Source organism: Dryas octopetala, chromosome 9 (genome assembly GCF_963921425.1).
Source record: "Dryas octopetala chromosome 9, drDryOcto1.1, whole genome shotgun sequence".
NCBI classification, from domain to species: domain Eukaryota; kingdom Viridiplantae; phylum Streptophyta; class Magnoliopsida; order Rosales; family Rosaceae; genus Dryas; species Dryas octopetala.
In genome coordinates this window covers 10,677,658-10,691,591 of record NC_141374.1, presented here as the reverse complement: position 1 = coordinate 10,691,591, position 13,934 = coordinate 10,677,658, and the positions used below count along the sequence as shown (strand labels likewise).

General features: G+C 36.9%; 2 protein-coding genes across 3 annotated transcripts; both read left to right on the top strand.

Annotated features, from left to right (window-relative positions):
- Positions 1 to 2,155: 2,155 nt before the first annotated feature.
- On the top strand, positions 2,156 to 7,179 carry LOC147273960 (lysophospholipid acyltransferase 1-like). The gene is made up of 8 exons (XM_086227408.1): positions 2,156 to 2,559; positions 3,290 to 3,345; positions 3,655 to 3,875; positions 3,975 to 4,383; positions 4,845 to 4,930; positions 6,079 to 6,142; positions 6,228 to 6,346; positions 6,844 to 7,179. The coding sequence occupies exons 1-8, from the start codon at positions 2,255 to 2,257 to the stop codon at positions 6,982 to 6,984; spliced, it is 1,401 nt and encodes a 466-aa protein (XP_086083534.1). The 5' UTR covers positions 2,156 to 2,254; the 3' UTR covers positions 6,985 to 7,179.
- Positions 7,180 to 8,952: 1,773 nt separating this feature from the next.
- On the top strand, positions 8,953 to 11,075 carry LOC147273959 (BAG family molecular chaperone regulator 1-like). 2 transcript variants are annotated; one of them, XM_086257188.1, is made up of 5 exons: positions 8,953 to 9,196; positions 9,348 to 9,631; positions 9,723 to 9,979; positions 10,206 to 10,352; positions 10,449 to 11,075. In XM_086257188.1, the coding sequence occupies exons 2-5, from the start codon at positions 9,397 to 9,399 to the stop codon at positions 10,707 to 10,709; spliced, it is 900 nt and encodes a 299-aa protein (XP_086113314.1). In that variant the 5' UTR covers positions 8,953 to 9,196; positions 9,348 to 9,396; the 3' UTR covers positions 10,710 to 11,075. The 2 variants fall into 2 exon arrangements, with proteins under 2 accessions (XP_086113314.1, XP_086113315.1); XM_086257189.1 differs by lacking the exon at positions 8,953 to 9,196 and having other exon boundaries at positions 9,225 to 9,631.
- The last annotated feature ends 2,859 nt before the right edge of the window (positions 11,076 to 13,934 follow it).

Below are 13,934 nucleotides of genomic sequence, written 5' to 3'. Positions count from 1 at the left end.
CAAAAATTCAGTTACACTGAAACTGAATTTCAAGAATTCAATTACACTGAAACTGAATTTCAGAAATTCAGTTACACTAAATTGAAGAATTCAGTTATGAATTCACTTACTGAAACTGAATTAAGTGATAAAACAATTACACCTCGACTAAAATGCAATTACACCTTAATTAAAAAACAATTACACATTTACTAAAACAATTACACTTCACTAAAACAGTTACACCTTTACTGAATTCCGTTTCACTAAAAAGAACACAGCAACCTTATCAAAAAAAAACCAACAATACAACAAGTCATTGAGATGAGAGGAGTAGCCAACAATACAACGTCGTCCGATCACCTCACGCGCGACGAGTACACGACAGTCGCCACTGCCTCGATCTGTTTCTACCTGCAAATTTGATTCATCATATTTCAGAACCATAATTTCATTCAAAGTTCATTTAAAACTCATGTTTCACGAACTGAAACTGTTTCAAGAACTGAAACTGTTTCACGAACTGAAACTGTTTAATTTCAAGAATTTCACAAATTGATTCACAAAATCAATTTCGCAAACTGTACATTTCAAAAATGTTTGTGAATCAATTTCACAATCAGATTTCACAACATTTCACAAATAGTTTACAAACATACTTACAAATCAGTTCACAAATATACTTATAAATCAGATTCACAAGAATTTCAATCTCATTATCTAAATCAAAGAATTGATTTAACAAACATAAAGAACTCAGAGAGATGAGCATTTTCATACCAAAATCTTAACTATGGGTGGTCGGAGCCGCCGAATTCCGAGAGTGGCAGCAGCGGAGGTTGGGGTTTTCAAATTAGGGCTTTTGAAATTCGAGGCAATTGAGCACAAATTTGTATACCAGTAGAGAGAGAATGTCGAGGGGAGAAGAATGGGACCGGAACCACTTCAATCCGCCGTCGGAATCGCCGGCAATGGCGGCGGTAAGTCTTGGACCTTCTCGGAGTCGATTCGCCGTCCACGGTGGTCAGTTGGAGAATCGGAGACCACCATCACACTCACCACGTCGAGAGGAAGCTTCTGGAAGTGGAGAGCAGCTGCGACGTCGCCGGAATCGCGAAGTCACCGCCGGAGATGACGATCGGACTTCGGGCTGCATTTGGTTTTCTGTGGATTTTATGGGAAAGAAAAGGCCATGAATATATAGAAGAGGAAGAGGCAAGAAGAACCCAACCGGTCCGACAGCTCGTCGCCGCCGGAATTGACGGATCGCCGGCGAGAGAGCTCAGATCTGCTTAGACCCGATCTGGCGTCGACGTTTAGTTTCACGGCACGTGGAGGGCATAGGGAGGAAGAGGAAGAAGAGGCGAGTGTGATGGGACCGGTCTCACCGGCAACCGTCGCCAGACGGCGGCGCACGCGCCGGCGACAGCAGCGGGGAGAGAGAGAGACGCAGAGGGGAGAGAGGCAACAGATAGGAGAGACCGAGAGAGAGAGAGAGAGAGAGAGAGAGAGAGAGAGAGAGAGAGTATTAGTTGGCTGAAAATGAAAATAAAACAAAAGGGGTAAAACTGGAAAATTAAAATATGGGGAGTCAAAGTTGACTGGGTATTAGTTGACTAGGGGGTTTAGGAAAATATTAAGTGTAAGATTGGGGGTTATAAGAGAGTTAGATTTTGGGTGGAGGTTATGAGAGATTTTATCTCTAACTAGGGGGTTTATAATTATTAACATTATATTTTTTAACTATTAGATTTTAGTAGATTTACTTTTTCACTTATAAAATGTAATTTTTTTTTTCGTTTCGTTAGAAGTAGAACATACTTATTAAGTAAAATTTGAATATTTGATATCACACAGTATGATATGGATGTCGATACTACCATTAGATCGACGGTTTTAAATTGTTGGATCTTTTCGGATGCCATGCCAAGGTCTCAAGAAAGCATCTCCAATAAACAGAGTTTTCGATGACTTCAAGAAGTCACAAGACCTAGTTATTATGGTTATGGTAGTGAAAGGGACAAGCAAACCCAACGTTGCATTCTGCAGTCCATACACCCAGCCAACCAATCCAAAACTACAAAATAAGTCCTTTCCAAGGGCATTATCGTCCTTTCCCCACAATAAATCCAAATTCCAAGTCTAGTTTATAAAAATCGTAAAATAAAATCAGCAAGAGGATCTTTATTCATTCATTCATTTTTCATCTCCAGACCTTCTTCTTCTTCTCAATCTCGTTCGCAGATTCGTACTCAAACCAGAAACCCAGCCAGCCATGGGCCAGCTGGAGATGGAATCCATGGCTGCCGCGATCGGTGTCTCGGTCTCGGTGCTCCGCTTCCTCTTTTGCTTCGTCGCCACCATCCCCGTCAGCTTCCTCTCGCGGTTCGCCCCTGGTCCGCAAGCCAAGCACCTCTACGCCTTCGCCTCCGGCGCCATCCTCTCCTACCTCTCCTTCGGCTTCTCTTCCAACCTCCACTTCTTAGTCCCAATGTTGCTCGGCTATGCTTCCATGGTCTTCTATCGGAAACATTGCGGGATCGTTACCTTTGTATTGGGCTTTGGATACCTCATCGGTTGGTACGTATAACCAAAAAAGAAAATTTTTATCTTTGATTTCGATGTGTGTGTAAATTTGAGAAGTTGGGTCCTTCAAATTTTGAGTTGGGTAATCGGATTTTTGTGAGAAATTTGGTGGGTACTGGGTAGTGCTATTTTGTAACGCTGTTTTTGTTATTTATTTTTATTTTTAAAGCATGTGATTGGATAACGTTATTTTCAAGCTCATGGATTGGTTGATTAGAATATGATGTTACTAATTAGTGTGATTTATTTATTTAATTTTTTCTTTTTGGGAGGTGAATATATATATATATTTTTTTTTATCGAGAATGTATGTATGTATGCTTAAATGTCATGCACTTGAATTAATTCCATTTTTTTGCAGCTGATTTCTTGTTATATTTTGATTGTTCTAGTGCAGTCAGTGAATGGTTTTACGTCCTAAGTTTTACAGATCTGATTTGTCTCATAATAATGTCTTTGATAATGCATATTTATGATGTGGGACAATGTTAGAAACCGCAATTGCACCATTAACACCATTTGAAGGGCATATGGATTTTTGTGCTCTCCATTGATGGTAACATTGTTTCGGTGATGGTAACATTGTGCTCTCCATTGATGGTCTTGAATTGATCATACTTTATCTATATGTGAAAATCTTTATTATATATATATCTTGGGGTTTTTTGAAAAGTGCTTATTTCAGAATTCTTGATCATTCATATACATGTGTCTGTATGTGTAGCCATGTATATTACATGAGTGGGGACGCATGGAAGGAAGGAGGAATTGATGGAACTGGTAAGCACTATATCAGCTTTTCTCGCCTGCTTGCATTTCCCCCTACTTAATGTTTTGCTCTTTACCGGGTTGCAATGTGTGTTATTCTTCTATAAGAAAATTGCTAGTTGTGTGATTAGTCAATGATGAGTTCCTTTTCTCTTTTGTTACTAAAAGTGTTGGGCTTCTTCTAATGAATTCTTAATATGCCTGAAATTGTACATATTTGGCCATTTTTAGTAATTTATTTTCGGTAGCCATATTTGTGTAAGCACTATTCTTTGTTGCTTTATACAAGTCAGCTAATTTGAATCTCCTTATCATATTTAGGAGCTCTAATGGTGTTAACACTGAAAGTCATTTCATGTGCAATAAATTATAATGATGGGTTATTGAAAGAGGAAGGTCTGCGTGAGGCTCAAAAGAAAAATCGATTGATTAAGTTACCCTCATTGATTGAGTACTTTGGTTACTGTCTCTGCTGTGGTAGTCACTTTGCTGGTCCAGTATATGAGATAAAGGATTATCTTGACTGGAGTGAAGGAAAGGGGGTATGCTTATGATGCTCCAAATTTATTTCTATTTTCTTATTTTTGTTTCCTTGATATCAACGGTTCTCACTTGTTGGCTTTTATTCAATATCACTTCAGGTTTGGAGCCGCTCAGAGAAAGGACTGCCTCCATCACCATTTGGGGCAGCAATTCGAGCTGTTATCCAAGCTGCCTTCTGTATGGCCTTGTATTTGTACCTGGTACCCCATTTTCCTTTGTCACGGTTTGCTGATCCCATATACCAAGAATGGGGTTTCTGGAAACGATTGGGCTACCAGTATATGTCGGGATTTACAGCACGGTGGAAATATTATTTCATCTGGTCAATTTCAGAGGCCTCTATCATTCTTTGTGGTTTGGGTTTCAGTGGCTGGACAGAATCTTCACCGCCAAAGCCACGATGGGATCGTGCAAAAAATGTTGATATTCTAGGCGTTGAGCTTGCAAAGAGTTCAGTTCAGTTGCCACTTGTTTGGAACATACAAGTCAGCACCTGGCTTCGTCATTGTGAGCATCTCTCATGTCTCCTAAGTTTTCAGTAACAAAGAAATTTTTTCATATTAAACAAGAAAACATACTTTTGCTTCTCTGAAATACAAATCCTAGTTAGAATTGAGTTGGATTGCTTTGTTTATATGCAAGTATGATCTAGTCATAATTTCTGATAGGAACTGTCAGAAAAGAATTATAAGAATAATTAGGTCTGGTATTAAATATTTGAAGTTTGAACTATATATAGCTTGACCAGGTAGAATATGATTTATCCTTAAATGGATAATTTGGCCACTGGTTCTTCAGTTTTCTGCCAATTGAATTTTATGGCTGAAAGTTTAACTACTTTTAGTTCTGTTCAAGATTTTGTAGCCTATCTTCTTATATCATCTAAAAGTTATTAGTATTTTATGCAGTTGAAGCAAGAGATGAGTGTTTATAACAGGTGCATTATCTAATATATTATTCATCTGTAGATGTTTATGAAAGGCTTGTAAAAAGTGGCAAGAAGCCTGGTTTCTTCCAGTTGCTGGCTACACAGACCACCAGTGCTGTTTGGCATGTGAGTATAAAATTAGTCTGAGCCTCATCCTGAATGTGTGTGTGTGTGTGTGTGTGTGTGTGTTTGTCTTTTGCTGATTTTGTACCCTGTTTATATTTTGAGTGTTGAGGTGATTATGGTATAAGCAAAGCAATTTTTAGCATATTTTTCAACCATGGGCGGATTATTTTAGGGCCCCTTCCATCCCATCCCTTCCCATCCCATCCCAAATGGGATGAATTACCCTTCCTTAAATAGGTATGGGGGGCAGTGTTCGGATTTAAAATTAAAACCTGATGCAGGCTGGGGCAAGGATGTGATTGTCTTCTATGATTCTATTACCCTGTCCCACATATATATATATATATAATAAACACTGTTTATATATCTATCAGGTTGGGTATAAATTTTTTTTGCATTTGGTTACTTTCTAATTCTTAGATCTGCAATCTAATCATCAATTATAGTCCCAAATTTCAAATTTTATATAATTTACATTGCTTAACATTTTATTGTTTATATTTTATGCTTAAGTTTTGTACCTTTATCGAATACAAGGGGAACAAAAGGTTTCTGGGTAGAATGGGGTGGGCCTGGGGGTGGGGATGAGGATGGGGTAACAAAATGCCCCTCCTTATTTGGTTCATTTTCATCCTTAACTGATGAACGTGTCACCACTAATGGTTTTGAACTTGTCTCTCTACATGCAGCTAAATCAAACTAATGGCTTTGAACACATATTCTGTCACTTGTGTTATTTTAAATGTAGTTAGGGTTTTCTGGAGTTTTTTCATGTGTTCCTCTTATTGTCTTGAAAACATCTTGGAAGATATATACCTATGTAATTTTGGGCAATGTCAAAGATATGGCTGTCTATAGGGTTTGTTTGCTGTGCCAATGCTGAGTGTTCGTTTTCGTTCCATACCTATTCATTTAATCATCAATGGCAATGTTAGCCATTATAACTTTATAGTTATCATAATCATGATCCACCATTCAAAATTTGTATGCTCATCACCCATTAAGTTTCTCTTGGATTATTAGTCAGTTCATTTTATTTTTGTTGTCTCGTATCCTTATGTTTATTCTTATCTACAGAATCATTTTGATTTTTGCTGGTTTTAATGTAAATTTCTGTATCGTATTGATTCTTCTTTGAACTACTGTAGGGACTTTATCCTGGGTACATTATATTCTTTGTTCAGTCAGCATTGATGATTGCTGGTTCAAGAGGTATTGGTCTGACTGCCTTTATTCTCAAATTATTACATTTTAAAGATAATTTACTGTATCCTTTTGAACTTGTTTTTGCAAGCAGTGATATACAGATGGCAGCAAGCTGTACCTCCACAAATGGATGTTGTTAAGAAGATACTGGTGTTCTTAAACTTTGCTTACACTGTCTTGGTTCTGAACTATTCCTGTGTTGGCTTTATTGTTAGTCCTCTCTCTCTCTCTCTCACACACACACACACACATGTACATGAACACATGCCATTCAGACACACACACACACACATACAAATAAACATGTATATGAACACATGCCATTCTCTCTCTCTCTCTCTCTCTCTCTCTCTCTCTCTCTCTCTCTCTCTCTCTCTCACACACACACACACACACACACACACACACACACACATGTACATGAACACATGCCATTTAGACAGACACACACACACAAACAAACATGTATATGAACACATGCCATTCAGACACACAAACATGTATATGAACACATGCCATTCAAGCACACATGCGCATGAACACATGCCATTCTCTGATGCTTTAAAGTTTCTCATGCATTTAATACATGCCATTCAGACACACAAACATGTATATGAACACATGCCATTCAAGCACACATGCGCATGAACACATGCCATTCTCTGATGCTTTAACGTTTCTCATGCATTTGTCGTACATTGGTACAGGTATTAAGCCTTCGTGAAACACTTGCTTCATATGGGAGCGTGCATTTTATTGGAACCATTCTTCCCATAGTATTGATCCTGCTTGGTTATATAATAAAACCTGCAAGGCCTGCGAGATCAAAGGCTCGGAAGGAAGAGTGAGGTAGTTATCAGCAAAAACAACATTTTGTACTCTTTGGAGTGCTTGGAATGAGATAAGAAGAGCACTGCTTTTCCAAGTTTACTTCACATGGTTTCTCATTGATTGTAACATCTGTTTTGATATGTGAAAATGTTGAGCATGTCCCACATATGACTTCAGTCTTTGAGTTATTTGAGTAGGACCTATTTTATCTTTTTTGCAAAATTAACCGGGAATAAGGTGTAACAGGGAGGGCAATAACATTTGGGGGGTGATACTGTTGTAGAAAAGGGTAGGTAAGTGCTACTGATGACTTGCAGGGAACCCACAGAAAACCATTTCAGTGATGACTTGCCTTTGGGCAGTGACGGAGCCACAATGGGGTCTATTGCCTCCAATAGCTTTTGTGTTTTTCAAAAAATCTTTCAAGTGAATTTGCAATTTCAACCCAATGTTGAATTCTTTTTTAAGATAATGGGTAAGATGTTTGATAAATTGCATTTACAAAGCTAAGAGGCATGTTTTCCCATGGTCAATTTCTTAAGTTATTATTATTATATTTTTCACGCCCCTATAGAAGCAAATTACTGGCTCTGCCACTGCCTTTGGGCTGAGCCAAAATTAAGTAAAGAACAACCAGAAGTCAATTTAGCAGCAGCTTAGCAATAATATGCAAAATGGCTTTTCATTTGCTGTCCAAACAGAAGTTAGGGGAGATAAGTTCTTGAATGACAAGATCAAGTTTTCTTTCTCCTATATTTCTACTGCAGAGTGGAATTCAAAGATAAGGCACTGGTTCAAAATCCGCAGAGCATTGATTTGCTTGTTTTTGGCCCAAACTGTCAGTGGTTTAGGCTGATTTTTCTAATTTTGAAAAACCTTGTGGTGTCACCGAATGATTCCAGGAATATTACCTTGTATTGTATGCTTACGCAATAATAAATTTTGCATCAATTTTTTTGATGAACAACGATGGATGAGTTAACCAATGAGCTTACATAGACTGCTCGCTCTGCAACATGACGTGGATAGGGATAGCAATGTCATTACAGTACAAGCATGCGTGTAACTCACAGTCTATGGTACATGCATGTCTATTCAAGGAAACATAAAAAGTAAAAACACCAATTATTTTATTTTGTAAATGACAGTGAGAACCAACCATATTAGGCAACCAGACAGGTGCCAGCTAGCTGGGATTTTTCCTCTGCTGAGCTGGCCTCATTACATGTTCCTAATTCTATATTGTCTTTCCTGTTAGGTGACAAGGACAGCCTTCGTATCATTTTCTGCGTTAATTTCTTTGGGACCCTTTTGTTTGATGTTACATGAACTTGCATAATGACAATTCTTGAAGAAAGAAAAAGGGTTAAAAGACCTTAATTTTGCATGTAAAATGCTTATTGTTATTGCCCCTTTTAGTTTAATTATACTTTCCCTCTGAAAAAGCCAAAGATTTTTCTTTGGTCCTCTCAGGGCCGGCCCGGAGGGCATGCGGGCTAGGCGGTCGGCCAGGCAAGTATAGGGCCGCATTTTGATATACTAATTTTTATGCCCATTAAAAAATAAAAAAATATTTTTTATTTATTTTTTTGTGTGGACTCGATCTTCACTTATTTTTTTGTTTTTAAGCTCATATTTGGACTCTTCCTCCTTCAAATAAATGGGCCTCTCTTTTTAAAATAAAACGGCACAATTATTTTTTGTTATATAAATGAGTCTTTTTCTTTAAAATAAGACTTATTATATCAAAGTAACATCTAATTTTTTTTCACTAGTTTTTTGTCATTTCTCTCATTCTCTTATCTCTTTCCATATCTTCTCTCTCTCTCTCTCTCTCTCTCTCTTTTTTGCTCTTGTTTTTTTTGCTCAATTATTTTTTATTTATCAAAAAATTTGTTAGAGATATTAGTAAAAGATTATTTGAGTAGTAAATTTTTGTCCAACAATTTTTTTTATTTATACAAAAGGCTTCAACTTTGATTTTCGCTGGGTCCTCTCTTCACGTAAAATTATTCTTTGTATAGACAGATTATTGTCTTCACTTTCTTTGTGGCTATTAGCTTTCTTTCCTTTTCTTTTCCATTTCCCTTATGTTTCCATCGTTTTCTTGATGCTCTTTGAATATATCTCAGTTTTCTCTTCCTCTTAGTGACTGGTTGGAAATATTTACATGCTCTCACTTGAAACTTTGCTTTGGCCTAATCCAATATTAGTCCAAGTTTTGTTCAGGTAGCATTGCTTCCCAACTCTGTCATTATTGAGTTTCTTTGATTTCATTATCTAGCTTTTGTAGGGGTCTAAGGTTCTTTACCTCTAATTCAAAGGAAGAACAATACAACATAGAAACTCTCTCTGAACTTTTGTGCCGTTTCTTGTTCAGGTGGTTTTCATTGTCTTAAGCCTCAGAACAAGACCAAGAATAGATAGAGATGGAGACAATGAAATTGAAGATCAACAAGATGTTTTCTCCAGCAAGCAAGTGCTCTGTCGATGGCAGAGGAGTTCCCAATATTGAAGACTTGGAAATCAGGCCGGGAGGAATGTTGGTGCAGAAGCGCAATGCAGAGATGAATCCCAGTTCTGTTTCAATCCCCACAATCAAAATCAGAGTGAAGTATGGCTCTTCAAGTCGTGAAATTTGTATCAGTTCCCAAGCAAGCTTTGGTATGTGGAATTCATGGAACTTTTACTTTGGTTTGATTGGAAAGAAACAATTGAGTTGTTTGATGATGGAATTTGGGTTTTTGGATTTCAGGTGAGTTGAAGAAAATGTTGGCAGAAACAACTAAATTGCACCCTCAGGATCAGAAGCTGATATTCAAAAACAAGGAGAGAGACTCCAGGGAGTATCTTGACGTGGCAAGAGTTAAAGATGGGTCAAAAATTGTGTTGGTGGAGGACATTGTAAGTAGAGAAAGAAGGTGCTTAGAGTTGCTTAAAAATGCAAATGCAGAGAAGTCTTCGAAATCCTTAGCAGAAATAAACTTGGAAGTGGACAAGCTTGCAGGGCAGGTAAATTGAATTGAATTAAAGATTTTGACACTCAATGGTGTCTCTTGGAAGAAATTCCTGCATACATGTGTTTACAATGCCCCTCACATTCGCTCCTCACCTGACCAGTGACCAGTTATTGTAAGAGGAGTGTTGTATACACTGGTTGTATGTAAGAAATTTTCCTCTTGATGGAATTGAATCAAATTTGAGATTTTTATTTGTTTTTCTTTTGTTACTTTTATAGGTCACAGCTTTGGAAGCAACAACTTCTAATGGTGGAAAAGTTGCGGAGAATGATGTGGAGAATTTAACTGAGCTCTTGATGATTAAGTTAATTAAACTGGATGAAATTGTTGCAGAGGGAGATTTAAAATTGCAGAAAAGAGTGCTGGTATTATAGTCTATTATAAGTCTATTTACTTATGCATTATTGCTACATCATACTAAGTGTAGTTAACTTTCTAATTGTTGATTGATAAACTTGAAGGTGAGAAGAGTTCAGAAGTACATAGAAATTCTGGATATGCTGAAGTACCATAGTTCCAAATCCAGCAGCAATGGGGTTAAAATCCAATTGCAGCAACAAGAGAACCCAATTGGCCATATGTCAAAAGACTCAAAACCAATGCAGAAACAGCGATTGCCACCAAAGCCGGAAAATTTTGTACGGAAAACTCCATTGTTGCAGCAGTCACAGAAGCAACTTGAGTCAGTAGTGGTTACAACAAAATGGGAAACTTTTGATTAAAGCATAAAGCTGGCAACCAAAGGGCAAATTAAAAGTTGTTTGAGTAAGTCACCCTCAAATTTATGAGTCCAATCAAAGAGAATTGCATTTTTAACAGGTATAAAATCCATTCTTGGTCATCCTTGTTTGTTATTCCATTTATTGCCTGTTAAAAGGTTAATGTTGTTTTTATGCTGTTACTGTGTATTTCTTTTTATATAATTTTTTGGTTGCCTCTTTGCAAATTTGTGTATAGCTTTTGGTGGATAAGTAAAAAGGATAAGGGGATAAAAAAAGAGATGGAGGCAGGTAGTTCAGGGCTTAAGTATACTCTCAAGTTGTTGCATAGATATCAAGGTGACTCAATAAAAATGGAAACTTTTATAATTTTCAGTTGACTCTGTGTGTGTGAGTGCATGCTTTGGGACCATAATGCCAAATTGCCAATACTCTAACTTCCAGTTCATAGCATTTCTGTGTCCATACAGAATTTAATGGAATCTTTATGGCTCGGGACCATTAATCTATTTCCTAAGTAGTTGTGATTAAAGGAGAAGTATATACATGACATTAAAATATGTATAACATAAAGGTCCCTTGTTAAAGGAGAAGTATATGGCTGAACTGCTGCTGAAAATTAAAGAATTGCAGAAAACTATAATGGGATAGATACCCTTTTGATTAATCAGACAAAAATAATGGAAAGGCAGGTTTGACTTTGGAGGGTGTGATATGATGATAGTGGAGTTCAATGACAACATACTTTGATAAATAACCCACAATACCATAATATTTTTAGGGATTTCAGAAAGAGATTTTACTCCATACAATTGACATGTCTTGCAGTGTCCTTTTTGTAGGGCAAACCTGCCCATTTAGGTTTTTTAATTAGTAGGGCAAAGTGAGCTATATGATTTTGTTTCCATGTGATTTTCATACTAAACAAACTCTATTGGATCATTATTCAAAACACTTGGGCAGGGCCCATGGCTTTATAATTAGGACTCAAAACTGGTTGAGCACATGGCAGATGATAATTAATTATGTGGACTTTGTAAACAATGATCATGTGTGTGCACCAGAGAAGTGATAGTGACAGCCAAAAGGCACAAAGTGGCCACTCTATGATTGTTTGATTGGGTACATCTTGAACACATTGAATGAATGAATCATTATTGGAAGAAATTAAAGGACAATTAAGCATAGGGTAAATGTGCTTGCTACTCAGACAGAAGTACAAAGGGATACAGTGAATTAAAGCATGCAAGTGAACTGAATGAAGATTCTCAACTTCTTTTATTGATTAGCTTTGGACTGAAGCCTAAAGAAACAAGAATGGGCCTTTCAAAAAGAATAAAAAATAAAAAATAAGAAAGGAGAAAAGAAACAAGAATGGGACCAAGCATAATTTCTTTTTCTCTATCATTGTCTTCCTCATAATTCAATCAAATTTTGTGGCATACTAGCATGACCTTTGTCCTGTGCATGATGGCACAGATTTGAGTTCACACAACATTCATCTTTCGTTGGAGTGAAGGAGAACCCAATATAAAATCAATGGAGTGGATACCATACGTAGCATGCATATGAGTACAATCACGAATACTACACTCATCAAATTTATTTATGAAATTTTACTAATATATATATATTTCTCTTCAGTCTTCACAATATTAAAGAATACCGTACCAAATTGAAATCTCCTTCATGATTTAAAAAATAAATTACCAATATCTTATTTCAATATTGTAATGATTTAGTCTTTGTAGATTAAGACAAAGTGGAATTAAAGCCATACAGACGTTTCTGCATTGTCAATTCAGACCATGAGGTACAACACGCGTCTTCCTTGTTACTTTTCACATGAACACCAACGTAACGTCTTCTTTCTCTCTTACTTGGTCAACCTTATATTCTTCTACGTTTTTCTAGAATTAAGGTCAGCCATGTCAAAAAAAGAAGCCTCTAGCAACTAAATTGTCATAGCCTATGTGTTGATTTCCAATAAGAAAAAGTGGAAGTGAAAAAATAAAAATAAGAAAGATGATAGTTGGAGGGATGAATGAATAGGGTTTGCAATTTGAGCTACAAGTCGGACATGGTGACCAAAGCCCAATGGCACCTGCAACAGTATCTAATGAAATAATTTGTAGGCAACTGCCAAATGTAGGTATGCATGTGTAGAAATGTCCCACAGTTTAATGGGCCAGCCCAACCCAATTCGAGTTTTCGGGTCGTAGATTGGGCTAATCGGACATTTTGGACCAATTATCCATTTAGGGTATGAGCATTGTGCCTCCAAAGTGAACTTGGCTCTCTCTTAGCCATGCATACAAGCTATTTCAGCCTTGACATTTTCTTTTGTGCATTCTAAATCACAATCTACTAATAAGTCTCAAATAGTGACTTGAGTCCACTTGTATAAATTCAGATAATATAACGTGTATAATACGTGAGGTATCAGCGTAACTAGGCATGCTTGACTTTGGTGATTTTGTTCAGAATTTTAGAATTTTAATAACCAATTGGGTTGTCTTGAAATTGGGAGCAGTCTGCTAGGCAACACCACCAATCTATGTCAAGTAGTGGAAACAAAGCTAATTCAGCCTATCACTACTTAGACTTCCTTATACGAATTAGATTACAGACCATATGACTCATAGCGGTGGAACTGACTTGTATTAATCGACTTTTATTACTAATAGGCCAAATGACACTTTTAGTTCCTTTATTTTCGTGAAATTTTTACTTTGGTCCTGTTATTTTAATTTTGGTAATTTTAATCATTTACTTTCAATACGATAGCAATTAAATTCAAATCGTTAATCTCGTTTAAATTGATGATAAATGATGTTAATTATTTAAACTTAATTGCTATCATATAAAAAGTACATGACCAAAATCTTCACAAAAAAAAAGTATATGACCAAAGTGAAAATTCCGTCAAAGTTAAGGGACCAAAAGTGTAATTTGGCCTTACTAATATGGTCTGCAGTGGGTTCCCAGTTGCGAGTCTTGCGACCCATCTTTTCTCACTCAAAAGCTAATCCAACCCTCATCTTTGCGCATGCTTTCACCATCTGAGTATTTTGTGCACATGGATGCAGATGAAATGGATAATTCCCAAAGCATTCGAGCCAAAATACAAAACAAACTGCTTCAAGATAAGTCTGTCATTAGAAACAAAACAACATTGATCTGCTTCCGGCCATTTCCCATCAAACAAACAAAAGATAAAACAAATTA

Excerpts from the sequence above, each read along its gene's own strand:
- LOC147273960 (XM_086227408.1), top strand. The coding sequence starts at position 2,255 with ATGGGCCAGCTGGAGATGGAATCCATGGCTGCCGCGATCGGTGTCTCG. Across the intron at positions 2,560-3,289 it reads TTTGGATACCTCATCGGTTG|CCATGTATATTACATGAGTG; the intron begins GTACGTATAACC and ends CTGTATGTGTAG. Across the intron at positions 3,346-3,654 it reads AGGAGGAATTGATGGAACTG|GAGCTCTAATGGTGTTAACA; the intron begins GTAAGCACTATA and ends TATCATATTTAG.
- LOC147273959 (XM_086257188.1), top strand. The coding sequence starts at position 9,397 with ATGGAGACAATGAAATTGAAGATCAACAAGATGTTTTCTCCAGCAAGC. Across the intron at positions 9,632-9,722 it reads CAGTTCCCAAGCAAGCTTTG|GTGAGTTGAAGAAAATGTTG; the intron begins GTATGTGGAATT and ends TTTGGATTTCAG. Across the intron at positions 9,980-10,205 it reads TGGACAAGCTTGCAGGGCAG|GTCACAGCTTTGGAAGCAAC; the intron begins GTAAATTGAATT and ends TTACTTTTATAG.